This window comes from Nelusetta ayraudi, unplaced genomic scaffold (assembly GCF_046127955.1).
Source record: "Nelusetta ayraudi isolate G7.1 ecotype Tasmania unplaced genomic scaffold, CSIRO-AGI_Nayr_v1 ptg000008l, whole genome shotgun sequence".
NCBI classification, from domain to species: domain Eukaryota; kingdom Metazoa; phylum Chordata; class Actinopteri; order Tetraodontiformes; family Monacanthidae; genus Nelusetta; species Nelusetta ayraudi.
The window spans coordinates 7,637,501-7,653,577 of NW_027466058.1; the positions used below are offsets into that span (position 1 = coordinate 7,637,501).

Here is a 16,077-nt window from a genome sequence, read left to right on the forward strand (position 1 = left end):
ACTTACCGCTTTGTCAAAATCCATCTCTGAAAAGAATTTATACCAAGGCTCATTCTCTAAATCTACATCCTCTGGACTTACATCCTGAGTCTAGAAGCATGACAATAAAAAGAGGGGAAGAAAGACAAAGAGAAGACAGTTCAGAAAGAACAGCACATGATAAACACACACAGCCAAGGAGACTATAAATGAAATGAGGCAAAGCTATAGTGACCAACATCATGTTACCAGTAAAAGTGAATATTCCTCTCTTAGTAGGGCAGGTCTGGAGATTGATGGTGCTGTTTTCTCTGTATGTTCACCAAAAGGCTATCACAGAAGCTAATAAGCTAATCTTATAACAAAGGAATGGGGACAAGCAAAACGGCTAGCCAAAATATGTCACAACTGTAACAGCCCAGGTAAAATTCTTTGGCTTCCAATTTACTCCAGAACATCAAACATAACGTCTCTTGATTCCAAGCATAAATCCAAATCTAGTGTACAGAGATGTGACTGGTGTCATCTCCAGTTCTACAGACTCTGGTGGGGAAAAAAAATGCTAGTTTACGCTAATGTACTGCGAATAGACCTTTAGAATTTGTAACTTGATAATTACCAAAGCAATGAACCACGAATTCTAACCATTTCAGCCACAGACTTGATTTTTTTTTGTTGCATATATCTTTGTTATTCTATTAAAGACAGACAGAGAAAAACATAAACCGATAGTTTAGGCAGGACATGTGTTGTTATAAAGTTGTAAATCCCTCTGCCCTCTGTGTGATTATGGTGGACTCTCAGTAACAGCAAAACTAAACACACAGACGATGAAGGAAGTGGGTCGAATTGCCGTCGTTGTGACCAAACATCCAGCAGTGCAAAATAAACACATGTGATGTGATGCCCGTGGAAATGTTTACAGCTGCGGCAAAAGTTTTCGCTTGAATACAAGCTGCACTGCGTATCAAGGAAACATATACTGTAGTGGGTACAGTATGTGTTCTCTCGCCTGACTCAGGCGGCGACAAATAGCCTTTTCAATACGACGAGCATAACTCATAGCATTGCGCAACATAATTGTTGCAAGTAACAAAGCAATCAAGCTTCATTTAACCTTTGGACGTAGCATATATTGGAAGCTTGAATGTAAAAGAGAGAAAAAAGACAGTTTACACACACCGCTGACCCAGAATCACCCAATAAGCTTGTTGTTGCAAGAAAACAATGTCCGCTCTGCTACTGTGACAGGCTCCTGCTAATGAGTGCACTCAGTGACACGAGAACGGGTCCAGATCTCAATGGACAACATTGAATGGCTTGATGTAACTCAGCATCCATCAGATACTCATTACATAAGCAATGATGCTGAGAACCTCATTGCCCTCTGTTGAAAAATCATCGGGAAGCTATGAAAGAACAGCTACACCGCAGCTCCAGACAGGCAGCTTTCATTATTACAATTTGAATCTGACAGCGCCCGCGGCTCCCAAGGTCACTCAATAATGCGCACGCCAACTGGATTCAGCACAAAACTACTCGCGCCGCCGGTCAGAGTGCAGCTTCTTCCGCCCGCGGGAACACACATGGCATCCATGTTTCACGCCGAGCGGATCCACTCCAATAACCTTAAATCGAAGGGGGGAAGACAATGGCTATCCCTGTAAGAGATACTCCCCTCCTCTGCTGAGGGGAAGAGGAGGAGTGGGTGGGTGGGTGGGTGGGGGGGGATCATCTGTCACGGCAACGGGACACCGGTTAAGGGATGTGACGGGGGGAAAAGCGACTGAGGCTGCACGTCGCCCCTCTGATAGCTGAAGGTGCCAACCGGCGAGTTTAGACACGGCGGTGCTGTGCATGCGTGCGTGCGTGTGTGCGTGGGGGGGGAGGTGGGGCGGAGGATGAGAGCCAGCTTACACAACATGCAGACAGAGAGAGAGTGAGAGAGTGAGAGGGGCGAGAGAAAGAGGAAGCGGCGAGCGTACCGTCCTCTCCAGCTTCAGCACCGACGATTTCCCCGGCTCGTACTCAAAGATGCTCCTGGGCTCGGCTCGGTACTTCCTGGTGTCCACCTTCTTATCCGGGGGCTCCCACTCGTTCCTGTGGAGAAGGCGGGTTGGCGGTGAGGGGACGGGCAGAGGAGGGGAAGGGCGGGGGTGCGGCGGGATGGAAGAGAGCCAATCCTTACCGACTGGTCTCCATGGCAACCTGCATAGGCTAAGACGTCGCCCCCCCCCTCTCCGCCGCCTGCCTTCCTCCCCCCCCGACATTTTCCTTTAAATATCATTTTAAAACACAATGTCTGCCCTCATTATCCCTGCTCTCTCTCTCTCTCTCTCTCTCTCTCTCTCTCTCTCTCCACCTGACTTTCGCTCCTGCACAAAATCCAATTCGCGGCCGAGCCAATCCGATAATTCCATCAGCAAAATTAGGTTTTAGCCCGGGATGGATAATAACGCCCGCTGCTTCAAAGCTAAGCACATTCTCAAAAATAATTTCAGTATGTATAATGCTCTTTAGAAACAACACACACACGCACACGCTCTGCTCTGGCTGGTTATTTTTGGACGCTGGGAAGACAAAGCAGCATCTTTTCCAGAGTGGAAGGAAAAATGTTTTGGAATGTACTCCATCATCCGCGGCCGCTCTGTCCTCCACATGTCAACCACGGCTCTGGCGGGCACCAGTTTATCCTCCGTCACCTGTCCTCCTTCATCACGCTATTAATCATTTCTGCGGGAGCAAATCGTCCCGAGCCAGTTGATGACATGTGCGTTGGAGGGGGGCGAGACAGAGCGCGCCTCGGGGCTGGAGGTGTAAACAGTCGCATTTACTGACTTAACTTGCTGTACAATTGCAAAATAAATAAAAATCTCAACAGCCCTCTAAATTAGAAGGTGCTGTCATTTTTTCCTTGAAAAAAAAAAAAAATGTAGTTATATGTGGAGTTGGCAAAAGCATTCACATTCTGTACAGAAGAAAAAGTATGAATACTTGTGTAAAAACACACTGTGGTCAAAGCAAAAGTGCTGATTCAATTCTTTTACGTATTAAGTAAAAGTAATAAAGTATAGGCTCTGTGATGTGAAAAAACATGATCGTTTTCTTTTCTTTTGCCATGAATGAAACAATACATTCATTCAAAAGTTGTGACAGAATAATCTGGACTGAATTGACCAGTATGACCCTAAAGCTGAGGTACTGAAAAATAATCTCCCTCTAAAATATCATCCACTTTTATATTTAACAACAGTGGAATTCAAAGAGCACCACTTCAAGCTACAATAAGAAGCTACCTCTAATAGAATTTGTATGTATATGCATTTTACTTGTACTTTTTTTTTTTTACATGTACTTTTAAATACAAACGTAACAAGCATGCTTTTTCAATGTAGGAAGTAGAAAGCACAGATATGCGCGTACAAATGTAGGTAAAGTAAGTAGAGTTGAGTAAAAAGGCAAAAGGTTGTCAGGAAATACTCAAGTCAAGCGCAGATACCTGAAAAGCCTACTTGAGTACAGTAACAGAGTATTTATACTTTGTTACTTCCCACCTCTGTTTACATGTTGACAGCCTTCTGAGTCATTGGCCTTGTTGTTAGCTGGCCTTTGTCTGTCAGTGTGCAGTGTGTCTAGGCAGGCGGTGGACAGGACAGGACACCTACCTTTTGGTGGAGGGTTTGAGGGAAGACGATCGAGTTGGCACGGGCATGGGGCGGCCTCTTGAGTCAACCTCGGCGTCGCTTTTTGAGCGCGGCACTGTCTTTACTACAAAAAAGAGGGAGCCACATGGACATCAGTTGGCGTGAGGAACCTGGAGAACGTGACCATCGCTCAAAGTGGAAGACGTACACAACATGCCAAAACCAAGTCAAAACAGAAGAAACGATGCATCCTGTGCGCTACTAACAGCGTCCAATCAGAACGGCCTATCTCAGACTCACCATCTCGCAAGTAACCGAAGGGGCTGGGGCCGTCATCTGGAAGGGCGGGAGACATCAAAAATCACTTTCTGTTCCTTGGTCACAATAAATAGTAATAAAAATAGCACATGAATGAATTATTCACGAGGAACCCGCCCCACCCGCCGCGTTCCATTAGGCGAAGCATTTACGGATTCACAGTAAAAGAGCGAGTCCAATGAAAAGCACTTTACAGGAAGCGCCGCTCTGCTAAAAAGGGATCCAGGCATCGACAAGACCCTGAACAACTTCAGCACTGCGACGCTTAAAAGCCACGACATGTTCTGGCAGAGTAATCTTGGCATAATGTGGTATTTATTGCATTTATGGGGCTGCATCAGTCCCATGAGTGCAAAACATGTCGATGCAATGACGGAGAGACCTGTTGTGAGTGCACAGGTGTCCAAACAGCAACACAATGTTCTTCCATGTGTTGACAATAACGTGTCAGCACCGGAAAGCGTTGAAAGTAGCAATGTCATTTCACTTTAATGCTTGATACTGGAATAATTCTAATGGATTGATTAAAACTTTAAAATTCCATTTCGGGAAAACTTTACTAAATCATAGATCATGAATTATGGAGAGTTGTTTTTTTTTTTTGTTGAGCCAGTATGGGACCTTACATCCTTTCTCTCACAACCTGAACTGAAACCACTAGCCTTAACTTAAAACAACAATTAACACAAAGCCAACTGCTAAGCATGAGAGCGATCTGTGTCCTCACGCGGGACAGCAGCAGCCTCTAGCGGTAACAAGAGTGAACTACAACGTGAGACGAAAGTTGCGTTAGACTCAGTTTTTGGAAAGTTTGAGGCATTACCCGCCTGGAAGGGTCACTGACAGAGAAAGGATGAGTAACTGCAACTATGAGGTCAAAGTGAAAGGGAAGTGCGGGGCTTTGTGCAGTATCCCGGTCAACATATGCAAACAAAAACACAAAAAACAAAAAAAAAGGAACCGTGAAATCAAGATTTGAGTTAAATTTGTTTGAAATTAGTTTTTAAAACGGATCATGTGTTTACAAATCTCTGCAAATGTGGATTAAATGTAGAGCACGAGGACACTCGAGACCAGGGAATCTGCACAAGAACCTCAAGCATGACTTGCAGCTTCATGTTTTGAAAAGTCTTAGACAAACGAAACACTTAGACATTTAAGGGATGAGGGTTTATAACACTATCTGCCGGACCAGAATGTAAACATGAAGCGCAGCTCAGTTGCGTCCTATTGAGAATGGTGGAGGGTTAGTAAGGCCAGAGGGAGATGAGAGACTTCCGTCGTCGTGTACCTCTCGGTTTCACCTGAGTGTCATAGTTCTCGGGGAAAGTGTAGGTGGGGCGATAAGGGTTTTCCTCAATAGGCTCTGAGTGCAGTGATGGAGAGACAGAACACAGTGTGACATAACATGAATACACACACACACACACACACACACACAGAAACAGACACACAGACAAAAACAGACACACAAAGAGCTTGGACGCTAACAGGACGACAGGATGAGCGACAGTGAAAAGGATGAAAGGGTCTCACCAGGTATTTTGTGTATCTGTTTGAACATCGTCTTGTACCAGTCTTTGGACTTCTCCGTGTTCTAAAAAGAAGAGGGATGAAACATTCACGGCTGCACTGAGGACAACCAGGCAGCAGCTTTGAGGTTTTTTCGATCCTACCCGTACAGGTGCGGTGGAAGAGTGAAGAGGAGCAGGCACAGGAGAGTTCAGCGACAGGCGCAGCCTCTTCCAGTCCATGTCAGGGACGGGACTGAGCGAGTCTCTCCCAGTATCAGGGCTTTTGTCCCTTTCTGGGGTTGGATCTGTGACGAATAAATAGATAAATGAAATAAAACAGTAAAAACTGTAAGCCAATGAATGCTCAAAGAATAATTACCAAAAACAGCAGTCACTGACGGACAGATAGCACAGTCTAGCTAGCTGATCTAAAGCGATCAGAGGTTGACTTAATTCAGATTTAAAGAGTAATATTAACGACAAACCTCTGAGAAAATAAACAATATGACATTTGTTGCGCATCATACAGAAATATATTGTGTATATTTGTGAAAATTAGTGGATATTTTTCCAAACTGGAATGATGAGAGTAACAGAAATACATCCAATTCAGCCAAATAGATCTGTGCACCAGGATTGAATCTAAAAAGAGACTCACGACTAAAAATGCCAATATAACTTTATTAGCATTTACGCTCGACAGTCATCAGTCCTATAATGCAAATATATCAGGTGTTTAGCAAAAAAGAAGTGTGCGGAACACACACTCCACACGTCTGCATCTTAAAAACAAACAAAAACAAAAGTGACAGATGGCTGAAGGGACGGTGCTAGCAGTCATGCACGGGACCTGACAGAACATCTGGGCAGACAGACATGATCGCCAGACATCGTCCAGACCCCCAATATCGTACCTTCGATATGAGTGAGGTGCTTTTGTTGCTCTGCGGTGAGAGAGACAGACACAGGGGCGGGACGGTGAGCAGCGGCGGCGGTGGCTGAGCGGTGATGCAAAGGTTTAGAAGGTGCAACACGGAGAAGGACAAGGCCAGCGGATCACAGACACAAACACAGTGGAGTCCGAGCTCGCAGTGCAGTGATGAAATGTTGGAGACACTTTGGTTCAGCTCACCTCTGTTGTGCTGCAGCAGGACTATGGTGGGGTTCACTATGCTGGTGCAGGGGTAAACAGAGCTGGGCACTGTCGCGATGCAGTTCTGATTGACTCCGGAGGACGTGATCTGGTTCTGGTTTATGCGTTCGGGTAGGTACTCCTTAAAGGTCAGGACACGCCGCGTGAAAACATGTGAAGAAAAAAAATTGTTTTGTTAGAAACCGGGAGAGAGAAATAAAAATCAATTTGATCCCTTGGAAGTTGAAACCCGCGAAGAGGCAAACAAAGAGGCTGTGTGAATTGGGGTGGAAGTAAATGTACCTGGCACTGAGTGTTGTTTTTGGGAGGCAAATCAGCTGAGATGCTGCTTCTTTCTGCTGCCAGTCCCGCCTTTGAGCCGTCTCCATTAATCCGGCGTGTCCAGGCACCTAAAAAACAACCCAGAACTTTCTCATTTCCGAAGCCAGCAGCCCGCTAACACTATTTATAATGCAAACAAAAAGAAAGAAAAACACCGGACGCGATTATAAAAAGCCTAGTTGGGAAGAATACCAGCTAATTGCGGACCAAAAAAATCTCCATGTCATTCGGCAAAGGCGTGAATGCTTTCCGCGGCGCTCTGCGGAGATGTCAATATGCCCAGAATTTGAAAAAAAAAAAAAAAAAAAGATACTCCCACAATCTCTGAACTCTGTCGAGGGGACAAAAAGCCCATTCAGCCCGCAGCAAAGGCCGTTTGTTCCGATGGCCTTTATGTTCGGGCCCTACAACAATTAAAGCGTCTCCCCCAAAAAGCCTTGGCCGGCCTCCAGTGTCCCGTCCTAATGTGGCTCCGCGTCACAAACAAGCGCTACAGTCAAGGCTCCCCGCCCCAGAGTGCAGCGTGGGCAGGACAAAAACAAAACACTCTTTGACACTCGCATGGAAATATGACCAATTGGCCTTTGTCACCCCTTCCCTGGATGGCAGCTCGCGCTTCAAAACAGGACCAGTTACATAATGAAAATCGACAGCAACAGACGACTCTAAGGCAGGGAAGAAAAGTGTTGTTTTTTTTTTTTTAATTACGACAACAGTCTCTGTCCACTTACCGCAGCCATCCTTTCATTTTTTTTTCAGTTTTTCACACAACTGTGCAAACGTTAACACAACATTTTTTCCATCATGTGTTAAACCTTTTATGAAGCCGGTGTCCCCCCCCCCCCACACACACACACACCTCGCACTTACTTGGCGTGGTGTCAGTGACATCTGGCCCTGCGCTGACGCAGTCCTCGTCATCGATGTGCACCAGCGTGGCCCTCAGAGTCACCACTCCTTTCCCCTTGCACACTCTGCTGGGGTCCAGGCCTGCAGAAGTTTAAAAAAAAAAAAAAAATGCTTTTGCCAATCAAATACGGGTCTAGCTTGTTAGTCAAGTGGGCAGTTTCTCCATGAGGATGCAGAAGGTCTCTTTGCGACGTCACAAAGGGCCTTGCCTCCTGGCCTGCTTGCTTTCATTCCAAAAAAATGCAGAATGTGCACCAGAAAGCGGAAAGCTAAAGCTAAACACTGTTTTTGGGAGGGTGTTTTCTGCAATTTCACTTTGAAATAGATGTAGTTTTGTGTGTGTGTGTGTGTGTGTGTGTGTGTGTGTGTGTGTGTGTGTGTGTGGGGGGGGGGTCACCTGCAGCAGGGATCAAGTCCGGAGAGCCTTTCATGGTGGTCAGAGGTGTGATCCTGACAGCACACGCTGCTCGAGGACCTGATTACACACACACACACACACACACACACACACAGAGAGAGAGAGACGCAACAGATAAACAAGAGAAGGTTTTCTGGCAGCTGACACCGTTTTCAGCAGATATTTCTCATCAGACGTTTAGAAAGTAAAGTGAAGCACACATGAATTCTACAGAGGAAGGAATGTGAGAATAAGGAAGGACTGATGACCTCATCTTTTGACGTAACCGCACAGTCTCGATGACGTTTGCGCGTGTGTTTGTGTTTCACCGAGAGCTGGCCGCGAAACTGCGAGCTTTACAAGTGGTTCTGTGATTTTTTTTGTGTGTGTGTGTGTGTGTGTGTGTGTGTGCAAGCGCTGAGGCGAAGGACTTACTGGGGGTCGTCCTAGGGGTGATGGCGCCCTCTTCTGGAGAGGCCTGGAAGGGAAACACAGTGACGCTTTCAGTCAACACACCGCTGGCAAACCTAAAACACCGGACCTGCGCTGCCGACAAAATGGGCACAAATTGCCTCACAGTAACGTAAGGAGGCAGAGCAATTACCCCAAACACGTAAATCACTCGTGAACCGCTTAGGTACTGCACGTGCATGACGGTAGGCCTATTGTAACAGCATGTAACTTTCACATCAGAAGGAGAGGAATTAGCGGAGCGAGCCCAATTTAGGAAACAGCACGAGATTGGTGCAGCATGGCAGGAAGCCAGCACTGTATTGTAAGGGGTATTGTGCATCAACCTGATGCTGTAAGGAGGGGATCAGTTGCACCCAAAGAAACTGAGCCAACGCAGCTCTGGCACTGACATTGTAATGAGGCAGACAATTAAAAAGAAAAAAAAAAAAGCACAATTTCATTAAATCTACCCTAAACCTATTCTTATCACACATCACGGACCGCAGCACAGCTTAGGGACACCTTTCTCTCTTATGGCTAAATTTGACATCAAAAATCCTTTGATAGATGATATAAATAATCGTCTCCGTGTTGTAACTCGGAGCAGAGTCACCTCAAAGATCCAGCAGAGCTGAGAGATTAATGTCTGAGCTGCTTCGCATCTCTGCTGACGTCACAGGCCTCCGCTGTGCGTCTCATCCGGGGAAAGATTTTTCTGCGGCACAGACGGAGATATAAACCCAACAAGTTTTTTGGCATCCGCGCTCCCCTTTAAAGGACAGGAAGGGAGGGTGCGAGAGAGAGAGAGGGAGGGAGAGAGAGAGAGAGAGGGAGAGAGAGAGAGAGAGAGAGAGAGAGAGCATCACTGGAGCATGCAGAATCAACGCCAAGGCCACCAGGAGAGAAACTTCCTGTCGATCCTCCAGGCCTCTCAATGTACTGAGCCAACTGGACTGATTTAGAAAAAGCCCCCCCCCCGCATCCCCTCAATTCAAAAAAGTGACAAAAAAGGCTGACTGAATCAAGACCCTAACATGCATGGAAGTAGCCACTTGAGACACACCATCAACATTTGCAGCCCGTTTTTCAAGTCAATACATTTAAAAAAAAAAACGGCTCCAGGCATGTGGAGCCGTTCCAGTCTGCAGGGCGGGTGTGCAAATACATCAACCTGGGATACAAACCGGTGCTGCACTTATGCCCCACCTGGAAACCTCAGCAAACAGGCCTAGATGGCTGAGGGGAAAACTGGAGCGAAGCCAAACGAGCCTCGGCGGGATGAGAAGCGAAAGGCTTTCAGACCCTCACGCACATCTGCTCCCCAGCGTCCGTCCCAGGCTCATCCCAAAGTGTGTGTTTATTTCCACTCCCCTTTATTAATATCAACTCGCATGCCTCTCCTGACCCCCGTGCATCCCAGAAAAGGCAATGTGTCCGTGATCTCATTTCCCAAACTATCTGCAGACGCTCCTCAGCTCTCGGCTGCGCTTCCGCCCGTATCCTCGGCTGAACCCTTCAAAAGTCCAACGCACAATATGCGGGCGGGCGGGAAACCTCACGCATCCGACGGCCTGCAGCGTTTGCCGGAGCCCTTTTTAGGAAGCAATGCCACGGGGCTGACGGGGGCAAAGAACACCGTTAATCCAGCCTGTGAAATAGGGGGGAGACCAGCGCAGGAGCTCTGGGACGTCCAGGCGATGGCTGGGCCAAGACAAACAGCAGGAAGAGAGAGGATGTTCAGGGGCAAAGTCCAGGGAAACTGCAGTCATGCTAGATGCCACGTTGCCTTTTATAACAGAGGCATCATTTACGGACATCTATTAAAAGGGGCCATTTGAGAGTTTTTGCTGCAGCCAGTTGGGATGGAAACACCTGTTTTATTCTAGTCAGGTAAAGAAAAAGTCCTGATGTTGCCGTTTCTTCCTGCCTGCAGGCATTATAAATGGACAAGCTCCTGTGGTAGCTGGAATTTCTCATCTACCTCATTCAACCCCTAATAGAACCGCCCATTAAATGGCATTGGATTCCACGACTCATTGAGGTGTTCTGACAAAACTCAGAATCAAGTGCAGCTAGCTATCCTTTAAAAAAGGTGCAAAAGGGTATACAGAGAAAAAAACAGACATGGTTTTTCTAGACGTAGACGGCATTTTTAGATTAGAAGGCAAACAAGGTGCAACACTGAAGGTTTCTGTTTCTGGTTGGCAAGAGTTGAGTTCAACCTCGCACCAATATGAAGTCTTGAGCTGTAGCGAGCGACCTGGCTAAATTACAACTTTACAAAAGTGTTGTATTGGCTCTTTATCAGATGGATGCATGAGAATAAAGTAAATAATTTAGTAAATGAATATGTAATAAATGGAAGTATATCCCAATGAATTTCAACAGAGTTGCCATACAGCCAGTTTCTTGTTAACATTTTCCCAGAAACGGTCCAATTAGTCGAGCCAATACAGAGCTAAAAGGGAAGGAAGATGCAGAGGAAGTTTTAAAGTGAGAAACTTGATGGTCTTCATTCACAAGCAAAGTTCATAATTCGATGAAAGAGTCAAAGTGACAAACCAGGATCATAGTCTAAACTAGGGAAAAAATAGACATCCCCTCTTGACAGGTCAGGCAAAGAAATGATTTTTTAACTTAATTGAATCACAGAAAAACAAAAAAAACAACCCAAGTTCAAACTGGTGAGATTAACAGAAAGCATAAATGCCCAGAAAAGGAAAGACTCTTCATCTCCTCTGAGGCCCACAGCTCTCCAAGTCTATCAGACACACACGGACATGTTCATAAATCTCCGATACTCCTGGGTCTCTCCAAAATACCTTTCCAAAACAAGCAGCCCTCGAAAGGCTCTGAACATCCTGAGGCGTCACCTACTCTGAACGTGCGCGGTCCTTCCTCGGTCCACAGGGAGCTGCTTCCTCTTGGGCCTCCTGGGACGTCTGGCTGAGCTCTGAGGGTCTGGTCTCGGGGGAATGCTCCCAGCTTTGACCTTGAACCCAGCTATGTAGGGGGTCTGTTTTTTTTTTTTGTTTTGTTTTTTTTAGATATTTACTTTTTGACAACAGGCGTTCCCAGACGGACCTGTCACCACATGTCACCTGGGAATGTGACACCCACTCAGACTGCCACATAAAATCTCCCGAGCCACTCGAGATGCTCCCGCAGAGCCAGCAGATGAGAGACTAATAGAACTCAGGAGGACAGCAGGAATTCAGTAGTGGGTGACTCAACAAGCCTGTGAGGTATTCATACCAACGTGATGAGCTATATATACTGTAAGGACCATTACTGACTGGGTGTTAATATGTGATTAGATAGAGGACACCAACCCCCCCCCCCCTTTCCTAAAAAGTAAAGCAAACAAACTTTGAAATTGCAAGAATAAAAATGTCAAATACACTTGGGGCACAGTTGATCGGATTATTGTTCCCATCTCGATTCAGTGTTGAAAATAATGTAAAAAAAATCCATCTTTTTAATTGCTAAACAAGTTAGAGGAAACTGATGATTCGCTGATGCACTTTAAACACTGAAAACCCCAAATGCTTCTCATTTAACTCCAAATTAGAAAAAGTGGACTGTCTAGACACCTCAGCCAATAGTTAATATTTATCATGTCAGCCTGTCCCAGCTTAATATTAACCAGACACCGTTAGCTCAATGTTAGTTTTATCCACTAAAATCCTCCAAGGATAAAAAAAAATAAATCTTCAAGTCTTCAATTGTGCGTAGCTTAATTTCATTTTTTAATTTTAGTGCTGCCTTTCCCCTAAAAAGGATGATACATTGAGAAAGACGGGAGAGTTCACTGGTTAAACTCTTGGCAGAAGTCATTGTTTAGCTAAAAATACTCAGAGAGCAGATTCTTTTTTTGCAAGAAAAAACAATGGTGTAACCCCTAAAATGTAGTTACCGAAACTGACCCACTCCCTTATCTTCTGCCAAGCAATATTTTACTCAGCACATTTTCTTTAAGCAGGCAAATGTTCTTTTTTTTGTTTTGTTGTTTTTTTCCCAAACAGAGGCTGTGGGTTCTAAATAAAGTCTGGGTGGTACCGAGTTGGACCATTTCAGCAGTCGAATGAGCTGCGCTCACACAAAAGAGCCTTGATCACACACTCTGGCTGTACTATGGACGGGCAGAAGGGGCTGTTACGTAACGCAGTTTGACTTCTGCTTTGTCAACAAATGGCCAAAGAGGAGCGAAGCTGTCCAGCACTGCGCGTCCGATCCCACCAAACAGCTCCAAACATGGCTCGAAAGGGCCGCTCTGCAGCAACAGCAGCAGCAGCAGCAGCTTATCCCCCCCCCCCACCTCCTCCACCCCCAGATTGAGGAGACCCCCCCCCCACCCCCATCCTGCACCCCCAACCACTCCCCCCTCTCTTCCATAAACAGCCTCCACACAGGACAGCAGCCTTGGATTCTACACATTCCTCCAGTGAGCTATTTGAAGTTCATTTCAAACAACTGCAGCATAAAAGGAAATGTATGTAACTCACACGCAGCGGTCATTACGGGCCTCGCTGCGGGATTAGCCGTTCATGTTGATAATGGGAAGAGCTTGTGGACCCCGGTGGGCGGACGACTTTGAAATGCTGAGAAAGACTGCATTTGTGCAGGTGGTCAAAAAAGCTGACGGGAGGTTTTTTGGCAGTAGTTTTGTGATTTTTCCCACAGTATAAACATACGTTTTAGACCGACAACAAACAAAAATGCATCACGCTAATGGCAAATGTGACCCTCAGTACCTGGCGAGTCCGTGACAGTTAAGTGTGTGTATGTGACCATGACCAGATCCCCCAGGGAAGTGCGACGAGCACAGTGGCCCTGGGGGATATGACTGCATGTTCCCAACCATTTGTTAGAGAGGCCGTGTTTGACAGCCGCCCTGTTTATAACACGACCGCTGAGCTTTCCGAGCTGGCGGTAATACGGATGCCTGTGAGCTGACAGTTTACCGAGAGGGCGATACATTGTTAGAGCCGCGGTTAGGGCCGGACTGCAAGAGGCGGCAAAACCTGGATTGCAGGCTCCGGGCTGTCAGTGGGGATAAAGAGCAGTAAGCCAATGATTCAGTAAACGCTGGCGTCCTACGAGTATATAATGATAAAAAGATAAAAAAAAAAAACGAAAGACTGAAATTTGGTAAAGAATCGCCCCCGGCGGTGGCGGGACTTTCAGGGCCAGCAAGATCTTCTCTGCTGGCCTGGACACACTCAGAAAAACCTTTCCCCCATAAATATCATAATAAAGTTACACTCCATACTCGGGTTTCTTAACGTCATGTATCCTCTTGGCTGTGTTGCTTTTTTTGTGTATATTATGGAGTTTATATACAATCGTATTTCAGCTAGCTTGTGTCGTCAGATTCTATTAAATCTTCCTAAGGCCTTTAAAAATCAACATTGCTCCTGTCTGATGTAAGTGAATAGACCACAGTCAGTTGTGGTAGACAATCAGATCTTCAGTCTATGATGCCTAGGCAGGGCTGTACAATGCGACAGTTTTTTTTTTTTTTTGCATTTGTGAATAAAAAATCATCCTGTGCGAAGAGAAATATGTATCCACTTGCACATGTACGAATGAGTTGCGCAGGCAGGCATCATGAACATGATCAGGAAGTGGAAAAACTAGTATTGCGTTTTGACCTCTACAAGTAACTGTCCATTGTTGGTTAAACTGCTCCATAGGAGTATACTATCCATCTCAATTCAACTGTTTAAGAACTACATTTCCTGTTTTATTATTTCACAATAAACATCTTAACTAACTGTCCACCCGGGTGTGCTACTAAATTTTTCTTTGTGCTATTAAATTTTTTTTAACTTGGTAGCTATCACTTAGTGATACCGCTTAAAAAAGTAAGCGTACAGCCCTGCAAGGCCAGCTAAATGGCCTAACACCTTATGGTGAACTGTGATTGGACAAGCACTTGTGAGAGCCTGACAGACTTAACTAACTAACTTAACTAAGGAGGAGAAGATTAAATTCTGAATCATCTGCAATTTACAATGTAAATAACATGGCAAGCAATAAAAAACAAATGCAAATAATTTGTTTAATCTTATATTCAATGACTAGCCTGTTTCGTTGTCGTCTCATTGCTTCATATAAGAAACAGCAACAATGTGCAGTATACTGGACAAACTTGTTTAGGCTCACATAGCTTACTGTTGCTGGACTTATTAAAACTTTATTGATTAAGTGTTAAAAGTGCAATTCCTTTTTGAGTTTTGGCAGTATTCGTGGTATTATGAGGTGAATTGATTTAAGAAGGACCAAGTACTGAAGTCACTGAAGTCCTAGACGTGAAATGCACGGCCCTCCGCTGCACTCTGGGTATCTTATCTGGGGACGCAGGGAGGTGGCGCGCTTGGCATTGCTCGTCTGGATGCGACCCACCGGGAGACAAAGGGCTCAGCTGTGCGGATTCCTCCTGGCTTGCATAATGGGGGCTGTGCTGCACATTAGGTGATGGCGCTGAAAGCGTCTCCTCGTCCCTCCGCCTGGATGTTTTGACTCCAGCGCAGCGGCTCGCCGAATATAGCCCTCCGAGGGGCCAGCATGGTAGGACCACTTGATAATTGAGTCACAGGATATGGCGGCTAAGCGCGTATATAAACGGGGACGCGATAATCCAGCAATTTTAAGTGCCGCGGAGGTATCCTCGTGCGAAAGGAGCATGCTATTCGGACCCCCAGCCGGGTGGGAGGGGAGTCATTTATCAGGCGCGCAGCGAGGTGGCGGCCAGTGGCGGTGGTGGTGGGTGCGTGATTTGACAGAAGGCCTTACACTTCCACACTACAAGCATCACAAGTCACGTCTTTGCGGATCGATGTACAGTATCCCTCGTATTAATATATGTATGCATTTCATATGTGTAATATATTTCAGATTTGATGATTGACCTGGATTTTGTTCTTGGTGGAAACGAGAAACTCAAAAGAAATATTAATGTAACACCAACCCGACCATACGACAGTAGGAATAAGATTATATAGGTGTAGAATTAATATTAAAATTGGTGAAGATTTGATCATTTCAGGTATCTACTTGCTACCACCCCTGTGTGAGTCATGATCTCACCCTGTGGACACCGCAGGGGAAAGATTTCTGGCTCCGCTGCTGGTCATTACCATCGTCATCAGTCTATTTTGGGGGAACGCCGCCACGGTTGGACATCGCATGTGAACGCCAGAGACAGACCTCCGTCGGTGGCGCGACAGATTGTTTGCCGTCTGTTATCTTCTGCGGTGAGTGATTCATGGGCATGCCGGGCATCACTGTCACTTCATAATTTGGTAGGGGACGCAACACGGCAGCTCAAATTAAAACATCTGCCACCGGCCGCCTGTTGCTTTTCCGGCAGTGATGGACATGATG

At 45.9% G+C, this 16,077-nt stretch overlaps 1 protein-coding gene across 2 annotated transcripts in view; it reads right to left on the reverse strand.

Moving 5' to 3' along the window:
- The window catches only part of sorbs1 (sorbin and SH3 domain containing 1), a 30,131-nt gene extending 18,467 nt beyond the window's left edge, over nucleotides 1-11,664 (reverse strand). Inside the window, exons 1-14 of one of the 2 annotated variants that reach the window (XM_076019109.1) lie at nucleotides 11,566-11,664; nucleotides 8,671-8,713; nucleotides 8,236-8,313; nucleotides 7,800-7,919; nucleotides 6,891-6,997; nucleotides 6,588-6,729; nucleotides 6,370-6,399; nucleotides 5,618-5,760; nucleotides 5,478-5,538; nucleotides 5,233-5,307; nucleotides 3,924-3,959; nucleotides 3,645-3,747; nucleotides 1,965-2,079; nucleotides 7-90 (exon numbers count right to left, since the gene is read on the reverse strand). In XM_076019109.1, coding sequence (XP_075875224.1) covers nucleotides 7-90; nucleotides 1,965-2,079; nucleotides 3,645-3,747; nucleotides 3,924-3,959; nucleotides 5,233-5,307; nucleotides 5,478-5,538; nucleotides 5,618-5,760; nucleotides 6,370-6,399; nucleotides 6,588-6,729; nucleotides 6,891-6,997; nucleotides 7,800-7,919; nucleotides 8,236-8,269 — 1,050 coding nt within the window. In that variant the 5' untranslated portion in view covers nucleotides 8,270-8,313; nucleotides 8,671-8,713; nucleotides 11,566-11,664. Of the gene's footprint in view, nucleotides 1-6; nucleotides 91-1,964; nucleotides 2,080-3,644; nucleotides 3,748-3,923; nucleotides 3,960-5,232; nucleotides 5,308-5,477; nucleotides 5,539-5,617; nucleotides 5,761-6,369; nucleotides 6,400-6,587; nucleotides 6,730-6,890; nucleotides 6,998-7,799; nucleotides 7,920-8,235; nucleotides 8,314-8,670; nucleotides 8,714-11,565 lie in introns of those variants that run through there. The other variant, XM_076019108.1, reaches the window with a different exon arrangement.
- Between the last annotated feature and the right edge of the window lie 4,413 nt (nucleotides 11,665-16,077).